Source organism: Stegodyphus dumicola, chromosome X2 (assembly GCF_044657685.1).
Source record: "Stegodyphus dumicola isolate Sdum_Otavi_A_Nest chromosome X2, ASM4465768v1".
NCBI classification, from domain to species: domain Eukaryota; kingdom Metazoa; phylum Arthropoda; class Arachnida; order Araneae; family Eresidae; genus Stegodyphus; species Stegodyphus dumicola.
Window position 1 is genome coordinate 21,961,665 of NC_140781.1, and position 17,461 is coordinate 21,979,125.

Here is a 17,461-nt window from a genome sequence, read left to right on the forward strand (position 1 = left end):
ATATGTTAACTACAAAATACAATCCAATAACTATGAACAGAATAAAAAAAATATTTATCTTATGAGAATTAATTTAAAATTCCACAAACAGTCTAAATTCTGTTTTATGTTCTCTTGATTCATGTCACATATATTCCCTCAGACCAGATGGTAATACAAAATTAAGAGGTAATACAAAATTAAGAGCAGTTGAAAAATGTATAAAACTGTAACTAGGTTAACTGTAACTTGTGCCTATCAAAGTGAATGTCCCGTGCTGCCTTGGAGAAGGTTAGCATGAATTGCATTTATAGAAGGTCATAATTTTCACTGTTGCTGAGCAAGTTGGTACGTTACTTTAAGTGTCAGTGTATGAAAAAACAAGCTGGGGCAGCATTTAAAAGAAACCTGCTTTTCTAAATTTTAATACTCAACAAGGCAAAAAGTATCAATTTTTGCAACTCATTATCAAAAGCTTATTCATTAAGTTTTGTGCTGTATATTTTCATTTTATTTGATAATCCACCAGGAATGGGTAAATAAACTGTTATTTGGTTTTAATTTACATATCTAAAGTTGATCGCTAGGTTAAGGGCAGCAACTCACCAGCAGCTCTGGTATAGCTGTGGGTGACATACCATAGGTAGGCTGCCTTTCAAAATTAGCCAGAGTAATAATTTTACTTATTGCCAAGTAGCATGTTAAATATTTAATTCTATTGTCAGAATTTCCTAATGTTATTTGGCAACATAACTTTTATACCTAGTTTAGTTTTAGTTTTAGTTTGGTTCCATTGGCTCTATTAGGACTGCCTCTCACACTAGATGGCAAGTACTTCACAAAAAATTGTCCATCCCTTGATTTTAATGTCAATTCACTAGTGTGGAATGGTGTGTTGACTAAAACTAACACTGGTCTTTCAGGGAAGCTCTATGATTTTAAAAAAGTTAGTCACCTGAAGTACGAATTTTGCATCAAAACACTGCTGAAGTATGATTCTATTCAACCACCCCTTTTTCTGATTGAAATAGTGCAACGGTCAGTTGGGTGTGCTAACACTGGTCTTTCAGGGAAGCTCTATGATTTTAAAAAAGTTTGTCACCTGAAGTACGAATTTTGCATCAAAACATTGCTGAAGTATGATTCTATTCAACCACCCCTTTTTCTGATTGAAATAGTCCAACAGTCAGTTGGGTGTGCAAGTGCCTTTAAAAGACATTGGTTTTCTACGCCTTTCCAATGAGAACCAGTTTCAATTTGTGGTTTCCTGCCACATTAGAGCATGTCATTATTGTGACACAAGATTTACTAATCTTGTGAGCAGAAGCATTCTTTTCTGTTTTGGATACAAGAGTTTATGTTGGCAAGTTTTTCCAAATTAATTCTGATTCATTAACATTGTATATTTGCTCTAATTTCCAGCCTCAATCAAGTTTTTAAAATCACTGCACGTCTTTTGCTGCATTCTGATCACCACTCAAAAGTTCACTGTGCACTTTGAGTTTTCGAATACCATGGCACTATTTGAAAGACGTAAACCATCCTGAGGATGCACAGAATTCTCCTCTGGTCCTAACTGCTGGGAAAAAATACTTAGCTTTTTTTGCACCAATCAAGTCTATGATTTTCCAGACCAAACAAAATAAACTAGTTTTCAATGTAAGCATCAGTAACTAAATACTTTTATATGTTAACTACAAAATACAATCCAATAACTATGAACAGAATAAAAAAAATATTTATCTTATGAGAATTAATTTAAAATTCCACAAACAGTCTAAATTCTGTTTTATGTTCTCTTGATTCATGTCACATATATTCCCTCAGACCAGATGGTAATACAAAATTAAGAGGTAATACAAAATTAAGAGCAGTTGAAAAATGTATAAAACTGTAACTAGGTTAACTGTAACTTGTGCCTATCAAAGTGAATGTCCCGTGCTGCCTTGGAGAAGGTTAGCATGAATTGCATTTATAGAAGGTCATAATTTTCACTGTTGCTGAGCAAGTTGGTACGTTACTTTAAGTGTCAGTGTATGAAAAAACAAGCTGGGGCAGCATTTAAAAGAAACCTGCTTTTCTAAATTTTAATACTCAACAAGGCAAAAAGTATCAATTTTTGCAACTCATTATCAAAAGCTTATTCATTAAGTTTTGTGCTGTATATTTTCATTTTATTTGATAATCCACCAGGAATGGGTAAATAAACTGTTATTTGGTTTTAATTTACATATCTAAAGTTGATCGCTAGGTTAAGGGCAGCAACTCACCAGCAGCTCTGGTATAGCTGTGGGTGACATACCATAGGTAGGCTGCCTTTCAAAATTAGCCAGAGTAATAATTTTACTTATTGCCAAGTAGCATGTTAAATATTTAATTCTATTGTCAGAATTTCCTAATGTTATTTGGCAACATAACTTTTATACCTAGTTTAGTTTTAGTTTTAGTTTGGTTCCATTGGCTCTATTAGGGCTGCCTCTCACACTAGATGGCAAGTACTTCACAAAAAATTGTCCATCCCTTGATTTTAATGTCAATTCACTAGTGTGGAATGGTGTGTTGACTAAAACTAACACTGGTCTTTCAGGGAAGCTCTATGATTTTAAAAAAGTTAGTCACCTGAAGTACGAATTTTGCATCAAAACACTGCTGAAGTATGATTCTATTCAACCACCCCTTTTTCTGATTGAAATAGTGCAACGGTCAGTTGGGTGTGCTAACACTGGTCTTTCAGGGAAGCTCTATGATTTTAAAAAAGTTTGTCACCTGAAGTACGAATTTTGCATCAAAACATTGCTGAAGTATGATTCTATTCAACCACCCCTTTTTCTGATTGAAATAGTCCAACAGTCAGTTGGGTGTGCAAGTGCCTTTAAAAGACATTGGTTTTCTACGCCTTTCCAATGAGAACCAGTTTCAATTTGTGGTTTCCTGCCATATTAGAGCATGTCATTATTGTGACACAAGATTTACTAATCTTGTGAGCAGAAGCATTCTTTTCTTTTTTGGATACAAGAGTTTATGTTGGTAAGTTTTTCCAAATTAATTCTGATTCATTAACATTCTATATTTGCTCTAATTTTCAGCCCCAATCAAGTTTTTAAAACCGTTGCACATCTTTTGCTGCATTCTGATCACCACTCAAAAGTTCACTGTGCACTTCCGAGTTTTTGAATACCATGGCGCTATTTGAAAGACGTAAACCATCCTGAGGATGCACAGAATTCTCCTCTGGTCCTAACTGCTGGGAAAAAATACTTAGCTTTTTTTGCATCAATCAGTCTATTTATTGGGTTTCTCTGTGCTCCCTGCTGACTAAACCCTTCCAGCACAGCTTTAACAATGTCCTCGTAAGCTGACTTTTTCATTGCTTTGCTTTCCTTCATTCCCACAGCAGAAATAGATGCTCATGCCAACTGTGCAAGTTGATCCTTTTTCTTCAATAAATCAGGAACAGTCTGCTTGCTAAATCTGTGCTGCAAAAGTACTGATTTCATGCTTGATTCATTCTCTACTCTACTTATCACTTCAAGTTTCTGATGTATGGAAAGAACAACACACTTCCTCTCTTTTCTTTATGACATGTTGCAAGCAATGCTGATTACAGTAATTCACAACAATTGTCAATGAAAAGCAAAAACCAAAGTTTTCCATGAAGCACCTGAGCAAGTTTTAGAAACTGCAGTCAAGTTTTTAAAACCACGTTGAAAAGGGAAAAGGGAGAAGGGAAGAATAAGCCTGAAAAGTCGACAAATGAAGTGTCATATCAGCAACTATTCTCTCTCTCACAAATATGTCTGCTGATATTCTTGCAATAAATTTTTTCTGAGTGCCTTTTTTTTTTTGGTGTGTGTGTGTGTGCATGTGTGGAGAGCCGGTCAATCGGGAGTTGACAGTAGTAATATGGAAGCATATGAATTCCCAACCTTATATATAAACATAAATTTTGTTTCCTTTTTATGTTTAAGCAACAGCATTACAGACCAGGGATTCGGAAGAGGCAGGAGAAATATTTAAAAAAATAAGTTCAACTGAAACAAATAACTAGAGAGAAAAGACTGAAATTGCTTATTTAGGAATAACTTTCTCTACAGTGCAAAATTGTGTATCACTCAGTAAATAATGCATGCTTTGAAGTAATAAATTATTACAAAATCCCAGAAATCAGAGGAAAAAAGTCTAACACAGATGTAGAAAGTGAAGACACGTCAACTACTTTAAAATGATTTTGCAAATATGGTCTTCCATCTGCATCCTAGAAAATAAAATAGAGCTGAAAACAGTGTACAGAATGCAAAGGCAGGTATTTTGAAGAGGCAACACCCACCAGTCCACATACTGTCTTATCTTAGTTACAGATTCTAAGAATATCTTCATCCTTTTGCAGTTCAGATTTGTATAAATATATCCCAGCACGCAATAATATTGATAACAGTAGACTTACTGAAGATACACAAAATTTATATTGGTCTACTCAGAAGCGGAATCTTCTACCTTAACTCTAAAAAAATGCTTCTGGATAACACGATGCTTCTTAAGATTTTATCAGAACAAATGTATTATGCTAAGCAGGCTCAGCTCCAAGCACAGAAAACAAAGAGAACTGCCTAAAGCGCCAATTTTTCAAAGGGTGTCACCTAAGTTGTTCTGATAAGAAACAACTAAATGCAGATATATTTGTTTCGAATTATGAAAATGTCCAATTCATACAGGGTGTCAAATTATACTCATTGCCTAAGGTGTCAAAAGTGTTACACCTAGGCCTACTGCTATGGAGAAAAAACCACTCTAACTTGATAATGCAAAAAAAGATTGGTTTTAAGCCAACATAATTTCTTTCCCGCCAATAAAATTTCCTTTAACAACATTTACTAATAAGATATAGTATCTCTGTCAGCCATTTCCAAAATGAGTTATTCTATTTTTTATTTTACTTAATTACGGCAAAGCCTTGAGGGCTATCTGCTTTGGGGGAGGGATGCCTTTGTGGAGTATCATCTATGGGAAACTGGTTTGTATACACATTTCCAAAACGGGAATTCAAAATATGAGGTAACAGCCTACAGTAGTTCGTGGTTTTGTTATTGCATGAATAAAAAGTGAAAAAGAAATTTAGCGCAGTGCAGAGTTTATAATGTGTAAGCATTCCTAATAAACAAGAAAGAAACTGCTAAAACGAACTTCACAGTCCAACATATAAACATGTTTTAGAAGTCACGGAGAAATTCCTTGATTTCTCCGAGTTCACAATGGCACATAAATAACTTTTAAAGTTACATAGATGGCTTAAATGCATCGATAAAATTATTAAAGATGGCTAAAATGTATTGATTAAAATTGAACTGCAAACCAAGGCTTTCTAACACACATTTAAAAAAAAAATTGGTAATAATTTCAATCACACTAAGTGCTTATTTTTATGTTACTTAGCATAAAAATAAAGGCCATGATATTAAAAAATCTATTTTTCAAAATTTAAACCTTCAGATTTCCTAGCTTTCAGTTTTCTATCACTAAGTTCACAGTCACCACATAACTCACCAAAAATCTCTTTTTCAGTTACGTAACAACTCATAAAAGTTTCAGTGTATGATATGCACAAAGAAAAACAAAAACAAAAAATTTCATGACTGAAGAAAACTAAATTATAATCTTACCCCATCAGAGCGCAGTATCTTACTCTTTAGCCATGATAAATAGTACACACGTACACGGGATTTCTTCCCCGAGATTGAAACTAATATATTTTGACCTTCCAATACTTCCATTTGCTGAAATCGCCTTCGTGATATCAACTGGTAAACTTTACCCTGACCACTTCTATCAAGAAGCATGAGACCATTTTCAGTGCCAATTAAAAGGTTTACACCTAAAACAAAATTACTACTTTCATAATATGAAATACAGTGCTTTTATGCTACTATTATTATTTTTTCATAAAGTGTGATTAATTTATTGGTACTACTTTGGTAGACGGTTGCACGGATTTTTGGTGATTTACTTTGGCGCAATTGTTGGCGCCATTTTTACAAACGTCAGCCATCTTGAAAAATGCTGTTTTTACGCATAGTAAAGTATTCAAAATTTTTTTTAAAAAATAAATATCGTTAAAAGTAATGGATTAATTTTTGTTGAAAATGTCGTTTTTTTAAGATGGCAGGCAAGTGTAAAGAAATACATTTATTATGAGTATAAAATACTAAAGTAAGGTTATTATTACTTTCATATAGCAAAGAAGAGAATAAAAACATTACGCCAACGTTTAATTAGATTCAAATATTACTCAAATTAAATATTGAATTAAAAACCATCATACCAACATTTAAAAGAATTAGAATATTATTAAATCCAAATACCTTAAAATACGTTATATAGAATATAATTAACATTAAAACATATGGACAATAATTATCTCAGCAATTTTTGAAAATAGTGTATTAATTTTTTTAACAAAAATTGAATACAATTATAAAATAAAAGAAAAATATGCACTTACATTTTTTGAGTGATTTAACCTGTTGTTTATTGATAAGTACCACAAAAAAAATCGGAATCATAATTTAGATAACATCTTTGAAGGAATTCGAAGATATGAATTAAATTTTAAAACGGCGCAGAAATGCACAAATTGTCAGTAACCAATGAGGGAGCTGATTACAGCTCGTTAATGCACAAATATTCTATAACCAATCGGAGAGCTTATGATATCATGCCTAGAATTAAAAATATTTAAAAATTCATACATAATGAAATCATTATTTTAAAAAATGCAAAATTAAATCGTATTTTAATATTTAACAGCCATAAATAATGTTTAAAACATTAGATTAAATTTATACATATTAAAACCAATTACTTTTAAAGTAAGGTGATGTCATTGATTGCATCATCCACAACATAAAATTTCACAAAATATGATAAACAATAAAAATTTTATTTCAAATAAAAATGCAAAATTAAATTGACTTTTAATATTTAGAAGCCATATATAATATTTAAAATACGGAATTTATGCACAATAAAACACATTATTTTTTAAATAAAATGACAACAAAGTATCGGTTACCATAAATAACTTATCCAGCAATGGGTCTACCATAAGTCGTATTACTCGTCAAAAGAAAATCGCCAAAATCCGTGCAACCGTCTACCAAAGTAGCACCAATTTATTTCATATTAGCAATGAAAAGATAACTTTTAAACTTTCAAAAACACATTAATCATTTAAATTTAAAATGTTACATATATATAGACAGCTAACAAATAGTTTCTAAAAGAAAATAAATACAAGAAGCTTTAACCAAAAGTGAGTGGTTGGGAATTAAAAAATAAAGTACTATAAACAGAACCATAAGATCAAAATTGGCATTATTAATCAGTCAATGGTAATTTGTTTTTTAGAATCATTTAAAATGTGAACCTTAATGTGGCACCTGATATTTGCAGGAAAACATAACAACAAAATATTATACATTATTAAGACCAAAAGGAGGAGGAGAAAGAAAAAAAAGGGAAAAACCCCATACATATTATTTACAGGAAAAAAATACTACCTGAAGTTTTGTTCTAAACTGAAAACTTTTTGTTTAAACTGTAATTAAATTTAACACAAAAACAAGAGCAGCTACTTTAATAATCCTGTTTTGGGAGAACAATATAATAAATAAGACATGTTATTTTCATCAAAATGCCTGGATATGTTAATTAAACACACTTTTTTTTTTTTCAATAACTGAACAAAATCAACACTAATCTACTGCAGCGAAGTGATTAGAAAGTTCACCAAAATTCTGAAGGTATGTGTACATCTCCTTGTAGCAACTTGTAGCAATGTAGTTTCAGATACATTACAAGACTATTATTTCAATAAATATACTATGAAATATAATTAAAATAATGTACTGACTTAAAATTCTGAAGAAAAAAATTCTCCTTTTGTCTCATCTTTTAGTTTGGAACAATTCCTCTCATTTCTGTCTATTACATATACAATATTTTCAAAGCTGTTGGTTGAAAAGGTAAGATTCATATGCAAGTATGGCAAACAACTGATTTTTTTCCATAAAGTGAAGTTTAAAATTCTCTAACCTTCATAAATACATATTAGAAAGATCAATCATCTGGTACTCCATAAATTTAACATTCTGTTTCACTACCAAATACGTGAACCCAAACATTAATTTCAAGAGAAAGTTCATGAAATGAATTCAAATCTCAGTGGTAGGCTGTCTTGGAGTTGCATAAATGTCAAATGCAATGCAAATTAATAAACACAAAATGGGACTCCAGTCTTCAGTTTTTTTTAAAATAATTCTCAGATTTTACAATGCACATACCATGTCAAATAGCATAGAATTTTTCAGCATCACTGATTTAATTGAAACAAATGATGGATTTCATTGAGCAAATATTACATTTAATTAAATAATGAGTTTTAATTCCAGCACAAATTTGGACATGAGATGTACCAATATTTCTTAGTAGTTATGTACCTAAGTCCATATTTAATATTCCATTCACTCAATATTTTTATGAATGTTTGAAAACAAATAGAAAGAGAAACAAAATTTATTATAAAAAAAGTTTTAAAAAAATGAAGAAAACCTCAATACAAAACGTGTTTTCAGAAAAAATCAATAATTTTGATTACTTAAAATTACAATCAACTCCCATTTAAATGGGGAACGATCTCCATGGGCAGCTTAAAACATCAGTTAATCCGAGGTTTGTTTGAAGAACACAAATAATGAAGATGAACTCATGTTATAATTGATAGTTAAATACTATAAATAATTTAAATGTATTTTTAAGCAATTTAATCTGGCAGATGTTCATTTGGTTATGCAAATTACCAATGTAAATTAAATCTGTGTACAAAGTTCTCTCTTTCTCAAACACATCGGTGCATCCTCTTTATACACTGTTTGTTTTGTTTAGATAACTCTAGAAATCAATATGAAACAGTTGTATACTTGATTTAGTTTTATCTGATGATTTAATAGCTCTTACATATTTTAGATTAATGCATAATTAAAATACACTGCTGTGGATAAAAACAGCTTTCAAGTACTATGACATAAGATACAGTTACTAGGTTTTGTCAAAGCCCTCAAACACTATCTGGCCAATGGAAGGGTTGCCTTTGTGGAGGACTTTCTAAGAGGAACTGGCTCACATACATGTTACACGGAAAACCACCAAAATACTCATGCAACCAGCACGTTTGCCAGGAATTGAACCCCGGACCAAACTACCAGTGTTCAGTGACTTTACCAATTGGCCACTGGTGCGCTTAAAATACTGTGGCATCATCTGGTATCCCATCCATTTTGCTGGGTGGGAATACTACTGGGAAACTTTTCCTTTTTGGTTTTTCAGTAAACAGTTTTGTTTCACACTGATTGTTTGTGATAGCACTTTATCCATCATTCTTCAATAAAAAATTTTTAACTTATCTTTTTATAAAAATTATTTATTTTATTATTCTTTATATTATTAATTATTTATACAATAATTTACATTATTAATTATTATTATATTATAATTATTTAAATCATTGTTTATTTATTTTATTTTATTTGGAATTGACTGAATTTTTTTAATGTAAGGATTCACTTTAGCACTAACTGCATATTTATTCATGGATTTTATTTGTATTTAATTCAGAATGTGCATTATAACTGAATAATAATATATTGTAGCCAGTGCATGCTCAGAATGTACATAACTGCATGTAAACTACATGCAACAAGTTTTAAATAACTTTCAAACATAAAATTTTAAAAAGTCTAAAACTCGATATATGATAATTAAATAACAGTAATGGAAGAAATATACACTAATATATCAGACATGCATTAATAATACAGGATGTTCTTTTTCTGCTCAAAAACTTAGCCAAAATATATTTCAAGGACATTCCGGTATATTCCGTACTTACACCTCTCTGCTGACAATATTTAACATTGTTTCCTCTCAACCTTTAAGGAGGCAGTTTTATTTTATGTTGCGCTTTCCTATAAATGATCATTTTAGTATTATATGGGTCATATTTAACTGGAACATTCCCACCCTTAAAGCTAAAAAACAATATCCCCCCCAAACACACGAGGAAATACAATGCTACAATTCCAGAAAGCCATAAGGTCAGAAAATTTTATTACCAGCAAACAAAATAACTGCAATCTCAATGCACAATAAATAAGCAAAAAAATAAGTTTATATTTTTCTAGTGCTTACTTATTTATATTCGAACAAACTCTGAAATTTCATTCTCAATGCAGTTTATTCGGATTTTATGCAAAAGATGGCAAGAAATCATTTTTAAAAATGCACCTAAAACAGTTTAATTCTAAAAATGAAATCCTAAGTATATGTCATAGAAAAGGAGAATTCTAACATAAAGAGTACAGAATTCCGTCAAATTCTTTATACACAATTTGAAAGATCAAAATCAAATGCTGAAAGAATTTTCAAAAACAACAAGTGTTAATTAAAGAAAAAAAGAAAAATCTGTTGAGATTTGTACAATCACAGTGAAGATGCTTTATAATATGACTCAAAATTTACCCCTTATTAGCAAAAGTTTCATTTCAGAACTTGATTTTGGAGCACAGTTAAGATATGAAATTTCTGATCCAGGATGATTACGAGGATCCGAGAGTCACTATACAATAATTTTCTTGTAATATTTTTGGTGATGTTTTAGAAGGGATACAACTACCTCAGAGTGTCTGCTGTACACAAATTATCTCATAAAAATATATGAACCTTATAATTACAATGAAACAGGATACGTTCTCAAATACTCTCTTTAAAAATTTAAGCTTTCAGGAATAATCTGAAGGATAAAAGTGCAATAAACAATGGCTAACTTTTGGAATACTTTTTCAATTATGGGATGATTTCAGCTTCTGAGCCATCTTTTAAATCAAAAATCATAGTCATCTGCAGTTAATGCTCTGTTTGATTCATTTCGAATTACAGCACCTTTTTATTTTGATACAGTCAAAAGTCATTAATCTGGACTCGTCAGGGTTTCGGCGATTCCGAATTATCGATTTTTCCGGATTATAGATCATCAGTTTAAATCTGGTAATATGGCATGCAGAAATTATAAAATAAAAATTGTGAAACCGTAATTTATGAAATAAAGAACAATTACGATCTAAAGGGTATCAAAATTTACAAAAAAAAAAAAAAAAAGCTTAATATTTATTTGTTTACTTAAATAAACATTTCTTTTAATGTACATTGTTTAAGTTGCTTTGTTTTATGTGCTAATAGTTTCTCTTTAATTCTATATAAACAGACATAATTTCTTGTTCAGTTACAAAGTTCCGCTGTTCAAGTCCTGTAATTGCTGTGCCGAGAATACCAACCAACTTGTCAATCGAAATTTTTCGTTTTCACTAACCTCTCTGTCACTTTCTTCATGCCTTTATCCATTTTTTACAGCAATTCCACTTTTTGTTTAATGGACATCGAAACATACTTTCGCTTTGTAGATCCTTTGGGAGCTTCAGCATCAGAAATTCTGTTTGACATAATCGAAAGTTCAAGCTTACTTTTATAAAATTGCTCTAATAGTCTGTCAAAAATAATAAGCCGGATCCAATTCGAAGATTAAGGAGCAACGCAATCTGCAACATGTTGGAAAATATAACTTACTGCAAACCTTTTACTGCAGCATCTCTCCTCGAAATGTTTATTTAGTTTAGTTCTTATTTTTAATGTAATATAGTAGTTACTTTTACTTCTTTTTCTTACTGCCACTGTTTGCGTTGAGAACGGACTGTTTCAACCTAATTGAGATGCAAAAACGAAACGTGATGTTATGTCATCTGGAAAGCCGATTCGTGACGATAGCTGATTGGTTGCCGTGAGATGACGTCATGCCTACTTCTGCTATAAGTATCTCGCGTCGCTCTGGCTCAAATCTCCTTCTAGTTCCTGCTTTCCTGGCACTCGGATGTGCGGTTTCCAGCCCCTTCAGAAGGATGCATGCAGTCCGGTGAATAAAGTTCCTTGGTACCTGTCCACAAGATGATTGTTCCGGAATAAGTTCCTTGGTTCATATCCACAAGATGATTGTTCCAGAATAAATTACTTGGTTACAGAGGCTACCATGTGAGTGACTGCCGTGGGCGGCATCCATGTTCTTCAATAAAGGCGGCATTTAAAATACGTGAGCGGCGATTCCTCGTGTACAACTAATGCAAACGGAGTTAGGCCGGTTTTGAGTGCTTTCAAGAACTCGATTTAAATTTCAGGTGTTTTCTCGACCATTGATCATGGACTTTTTGAATGTGTAGCCAACTTCATTTTTAGGCCGCATAATTACTGTTTAGGACATTTTTGTTTGTATTGAATGCCAGTGTTTTTGGAGACCAGGTAAAAATATTATTTGATGAATGATGGTTATATTATATTTTTCCTAAGACTCTGATATTGTTTAAATTTATTTTCTGTGTTTTTATTCTTTATTATATTTTTAATATATTGGTTAAGTTCGAAACCTTTTATTGTCTTCAATGTCTGCACAACGTATTATCTCAGGGAGCTTTTATTGCTACTATTACTAAAATGTTTAATTTTATAAACTTTAAACTTTGCTTTAGCATCACAACATTAACTGAAATAGATAATTAGATAATTTTAGCTTATACCGTCCGTTATACATTAAACGCGCATGTGTAAATGTATTATGCACAGCCTTAAAGGTCTTACGCGCATGCGTAACGCCTATGCGCATGCGTCAACGCAACACATGCGCAGAAAGTTTGTAGCTTTGAGATCTGGATTATAGATCATTCCGGATTATGGGTGTCCGAATTAACGACTTTTGACTGTAGTGAAATATGTTATTGCTTCTGATTTCTGATCTCCATGTGCTTAACTGTCTACACTTCTGAAAGGCATAAAAGAAGGGGCTTGTTAACATTATTTAAAATTTGTAACTCAGTTATTATAAAATTGCAAGGAAACAAATCTTTTAATACTTACTGAATTTTATTTTACACTTGATTTCAAATTCCACTTCACTACTTCCTTAAACACACATCTCATAGACTGCTTTACAACATCTTTTAATAAATTATTTTCCAGTAAGAATAATTCTTGTTTAAATAGTTTTATAAATATTTTTGTCACCAGGCTTTCAGTTTATGTTTACAGTTAAATGTTAAGGTCATCATGTATTTAGATAATATTTATAATCATTTTTAATTTAGAAATATTTAAAAAACTATATTTCTTCACAGTAACATTCGTGAGTTTACGAATGAATAAATCATTCATTTCCAAATACATTTACAAGTAATTTTGTAAACATTTTTTTAATGGCAAATGCATGCTTTTTACAAGGATATGCACAAATACGCATATGTATTTAATACTTTTTATTTTTGGCATGTTCAAATCTTTTATTTGTGTGCATTTACTATATTTTTTTTGACTAAAGTAATTTACAATTTAGCATATAAGGGAATGTTTTACATAAATATATATATCCTGAATGAAAATTACATGCATTATTTCAATATGCAATCAGTTTTCATTAGAAAATCCTCCACGAAGGCATCTCTCCCTTTAGGCAGATAGCCCTCGCATGCCTTACCCTATTTAAAAAAATGTAACCTGATCTATGTGTCTGAATGCAAATATTTGAACATGCATAATTTTATATTTACATTTAGAAATCAAATTTTAAACTATTGACTTAAAACATGTTTTGGGATACATTCATTATCAAATTCAGATTTTCTAGTAAATATATTCTGGCACAGCATTAAATATCTCTCTTGGTAATTTTACCCAATTTCATAGTTCTCTGATAATATAATAAATAACTATTCATTTCACATTTAAAAATTAAACTCACTGTCATCAGATGGCAATACTGATTATATTACTCTGCATACCAATATTGCTTCATATTTTGAAAGAGAAAACTTATAACTGATCCGAATTCAAAAGTACCTGAAATTTACATATTAGAAGGAAATCTAAAATGTAACAATATGCAAAAAAGGTATTGATATACCAACGACATTCATGATAATTGTTTTATGTCTTAAAACTCTTTTAAATTAGCAGTCGCTACTCAATCTCTTGTCCTTTCCTTAGGGATTATCTATGCTTAGCTGTGAAATGTTACTCCTAGAATCTGTTTTGAAGGTTCGTTTGTCCATCCAAAAGCACAGCAAGAGCCCATACTTAACTCTTGAATATATGGTGTCAGTATTCAATTCCCTTGTTGTTACTAGTTCTCAGTTTCTGACAGAAATCTTTAATCCATGAGAGAATTAACTGACATTCCAGCATTTCAACTCCTTTTAACTATGCAGACATTAGGAACCTACCATGAACCTCAAATTTCCAAGACTCATGCGGGAAATATTTTACAAACTGGAATCAATAAGAGGACAATTCATGATAGCTGCCATGATGATGTGACACACTCACATGATGACATCTTGACCATACATGGCATATCTGCCTTATTGGCAAATGTTTCTGTATACAGCTTTACACAAATATATGGTTACAAATGAAGGAAAAGTTGATATATTAGCATATCTGTCTACATATTTATTAATTTTAGCAAGGATTACAGGATTTCACGGTAATTTGTAAAATAAAAATACATATTTATAAAATAATATAAAACTAAAATGATAAGTTTAAAATGAGCAACTATTATGCCTCTACCCTTATTAAATTAACATTACATTACATGGATGACAAAGATGTATTTTATTTAAAACATTTTAATATTTGCAACATAAAACAAAAACAGCAAATACACCATCAAAAGCACTGAAAGAAGTATACAAATTTTCACACTTATACTAGTTATAAGGAAATTCAGCTTTAAAATGTGTTATTGTTCTGCAATATTTTGCTAAAATCTATATTTTTGTAGTCCAGTAGCTTAGAACCAATAAAACAAATTCATAATTAAAATTGCTGTAGCAAATTATCAAAAGATAACCAAGATGTGATTTATGCGGAAATGCCATTAAACTATACAAATTACTATTACTCTTCCAGCAATGAAGGTTTCTTTTATGCAGAAGTGTTCCTGCTTTTTGATTTCAGTAGAACTGTTGCACGCAGACATACTACCAAACTGCTGTCAAGATAACATGCTCTAAATGTAATCAAAATTACCACAACCCCTTCAGTTACCAAAGCTCAGCAACACTGTAATCTGAGAAGGGTGTCTTCTTTCCTTTCTAACTCCATCCATGAGACAAGTAATCACAATCTCTATTTATATCAAAAATCTGCATTCATTCATGAGATACACTTGTTCTGTATTATTTTATTTTTATAAAATAATTTTGTATATCCACTCATGTTCGGTTTTTTTTAGTTTGCATTTACACATTATAATGATACTTGTCACCCAGCCAAGAGTACACTGAATTTTATTTGACAATATTTTAGAAATTAGTGTTTTTGTGCTTGTAACAATAATTTTGGATACCAGTATTTAAGAAAGCTAATTATTAAAAAGTGACATTGGAATATATATTTGAAATGTTTTATACCTAATAAAATGATTTTTCAGATGCCTTATTACATACCCCATAATGCAGCACAAAGAATTTCAGAATTAAATCTCTTTTTATATTTTCTAATTTCTGGAGTATCTGGTGTAGTTTCATGTGCAGTTGGAGTAACATTCACATTGATTTGAGACTGTTTCTGAGGAGAAGGAGATGAACCACTGCCAGCACCAAACCCAAAAGTAAGGAATGATCGCTGCTTATGTTGAAGCTATAAAAGATATTTATAAATAACATAAAATACATTCCACACATACATATTCTTACCAAGCAAAGAAATTAAAACTTTCATCACATATTCAGTTGCACGAATAAGAGATAATATAACACACATCCTTCATTAAATAAATTTAGCAAGCCCATCCAAAAAGCGTTACTGATAAAAAGGAAATATTGGATCTTTTAACATTACTTATAATTATTAGTATTTGGATCCAATTTGTATTTGGCAACAGTAATTTTTGCTAAAAATGAAAAATAAATGAAAATTTTATTTTATTTCAATTTTCATTTTTTGCGATTTTTTTTTTACTCCTGCTCTGTTGAAGAAAGAGACCTTCTATAGAACTAGTTAACAGCTCATCATTTCTTTCTCTAAATATTTATACAAAAACATATAGTTGCAAAATAAAAACATGAAAAGAAAAAACAGAAACGTATAAAGTATTGATAACATATTTCATAGAATGCAAAACTTGAAGAATTTGAAGATTACTGAACCAGGCAAGCACTAACCCTGAACAAAACATGAAATGATGTTTTTCCTGCAAATTACAGCTTTTATTTTTAATGCAACTTTGCTGCTGTGTGGATAAATGTTATTTGCTGCTGTGTAGATAACGTAAATAAATTTAAATGTCTCAGAAAATGGTTTAAATGGAAATAAATCCATTTAAACCATTTTCTGAGACATTTAAATTTATTTTCCCTTCCATATTACTTGCTAAACACATACAAAAAATATTCTGATCCAATCAGGTAGAAAATTTACTGTCACACAAAGCCTTTATGCTAGTTTGCAATTTAATTAGTAGATGTTAAATAACTTTAAATATTTAAAGCTGATATGCTAACAGTCGGCAGACAAAAAGAATTCTGTGAAACTCCAGCACAAAGACAGAACATAAATTTACCCATTGATTTCAGCAGGTACTTCATTCTGTAATTACTTATCATAAAAGTGCCCACCAGTGGCCGAGCGGTAGAGTCGCTAAACACTAGTAGTTCGGTCCGAGGTTCGAATCCCGTTAACGGTCTGGCTGTATGGGCGTTTTTGTGGTTTTCCATATGTGTAACATGTACATGAGCCAGTATCCCTTAAAAAGTCCTCCACAAAGGCATCCCTCCCCTTAGTCAGATAGCCCCAGTGTGCTTTGCTATAATCTCAATAAACCACACCAAACCTTATCATAAAACAAAATAAAAAAATGTCCATATAAAACAAGCACAAGTCTAAAAAGAGGCCAAAAACATACTATATCTATATTATTTATTTGAATAATAAATGACCGTTCTACTCAAAAACTAATTTTCACAATAAAGTAATTTTACTACTTTATACATTCGCAATTTTTTATTGATTTAAAAATTAAATTAATGCTACAGATTTAATAATTAATAAAATTCTAGAATTACACATTTTGTTTAAATTACCAGTAAAATAAGCATTATGCTACATAGTAATAACAAAAACGACAGCTACAACTGCCATGTTTTTATTAGTCTTCAACTTTTATATCAACTATACAGGAATTACACAGGGACCAAAGAAAAGTCCATACATGTTACCTTTTGTTTTTGAAAGACCAAACCCAATTTGCACATGTTACAATTTGATCTAGTAAAATGAAAAACTCTAATTAAGTAAAATAAAATCTGTAATAAAAATTAAGGAAATCGATGAGTCA

General features: G+C 31.0%; 1 protein-coding gene across 2 annotated transcripts in view; it reads right to left on the reverse strand.

The window, feature by feature from the left end:
• Positions 1-17,461, reverse strand: part of LOC118190690 (serine/threonine-protein kinase mig-15-like) — a 242,142-nt gene that overhangs the window by 70,529 nt on the left and 154,152 nt on the right. For both annotated transcript variants that reach the window (XM_085810039.1, XM_085810040.1), the window contains exons 20-21: positions 15,573-15,765; positions 5,637-5,848 (exon numbers count right to left, since the gene is read on the reverse strand). In XM_085810039.1, coding sequence (XP_085666165.1) covers positions 5,637-5,848; positions 15,573-15,765 — 405 coding nt within the window. The remainder of the gene's footprint in view (positions 1-5,636; positions 5,849-15,572; positions 15,766-17,461) is intronic.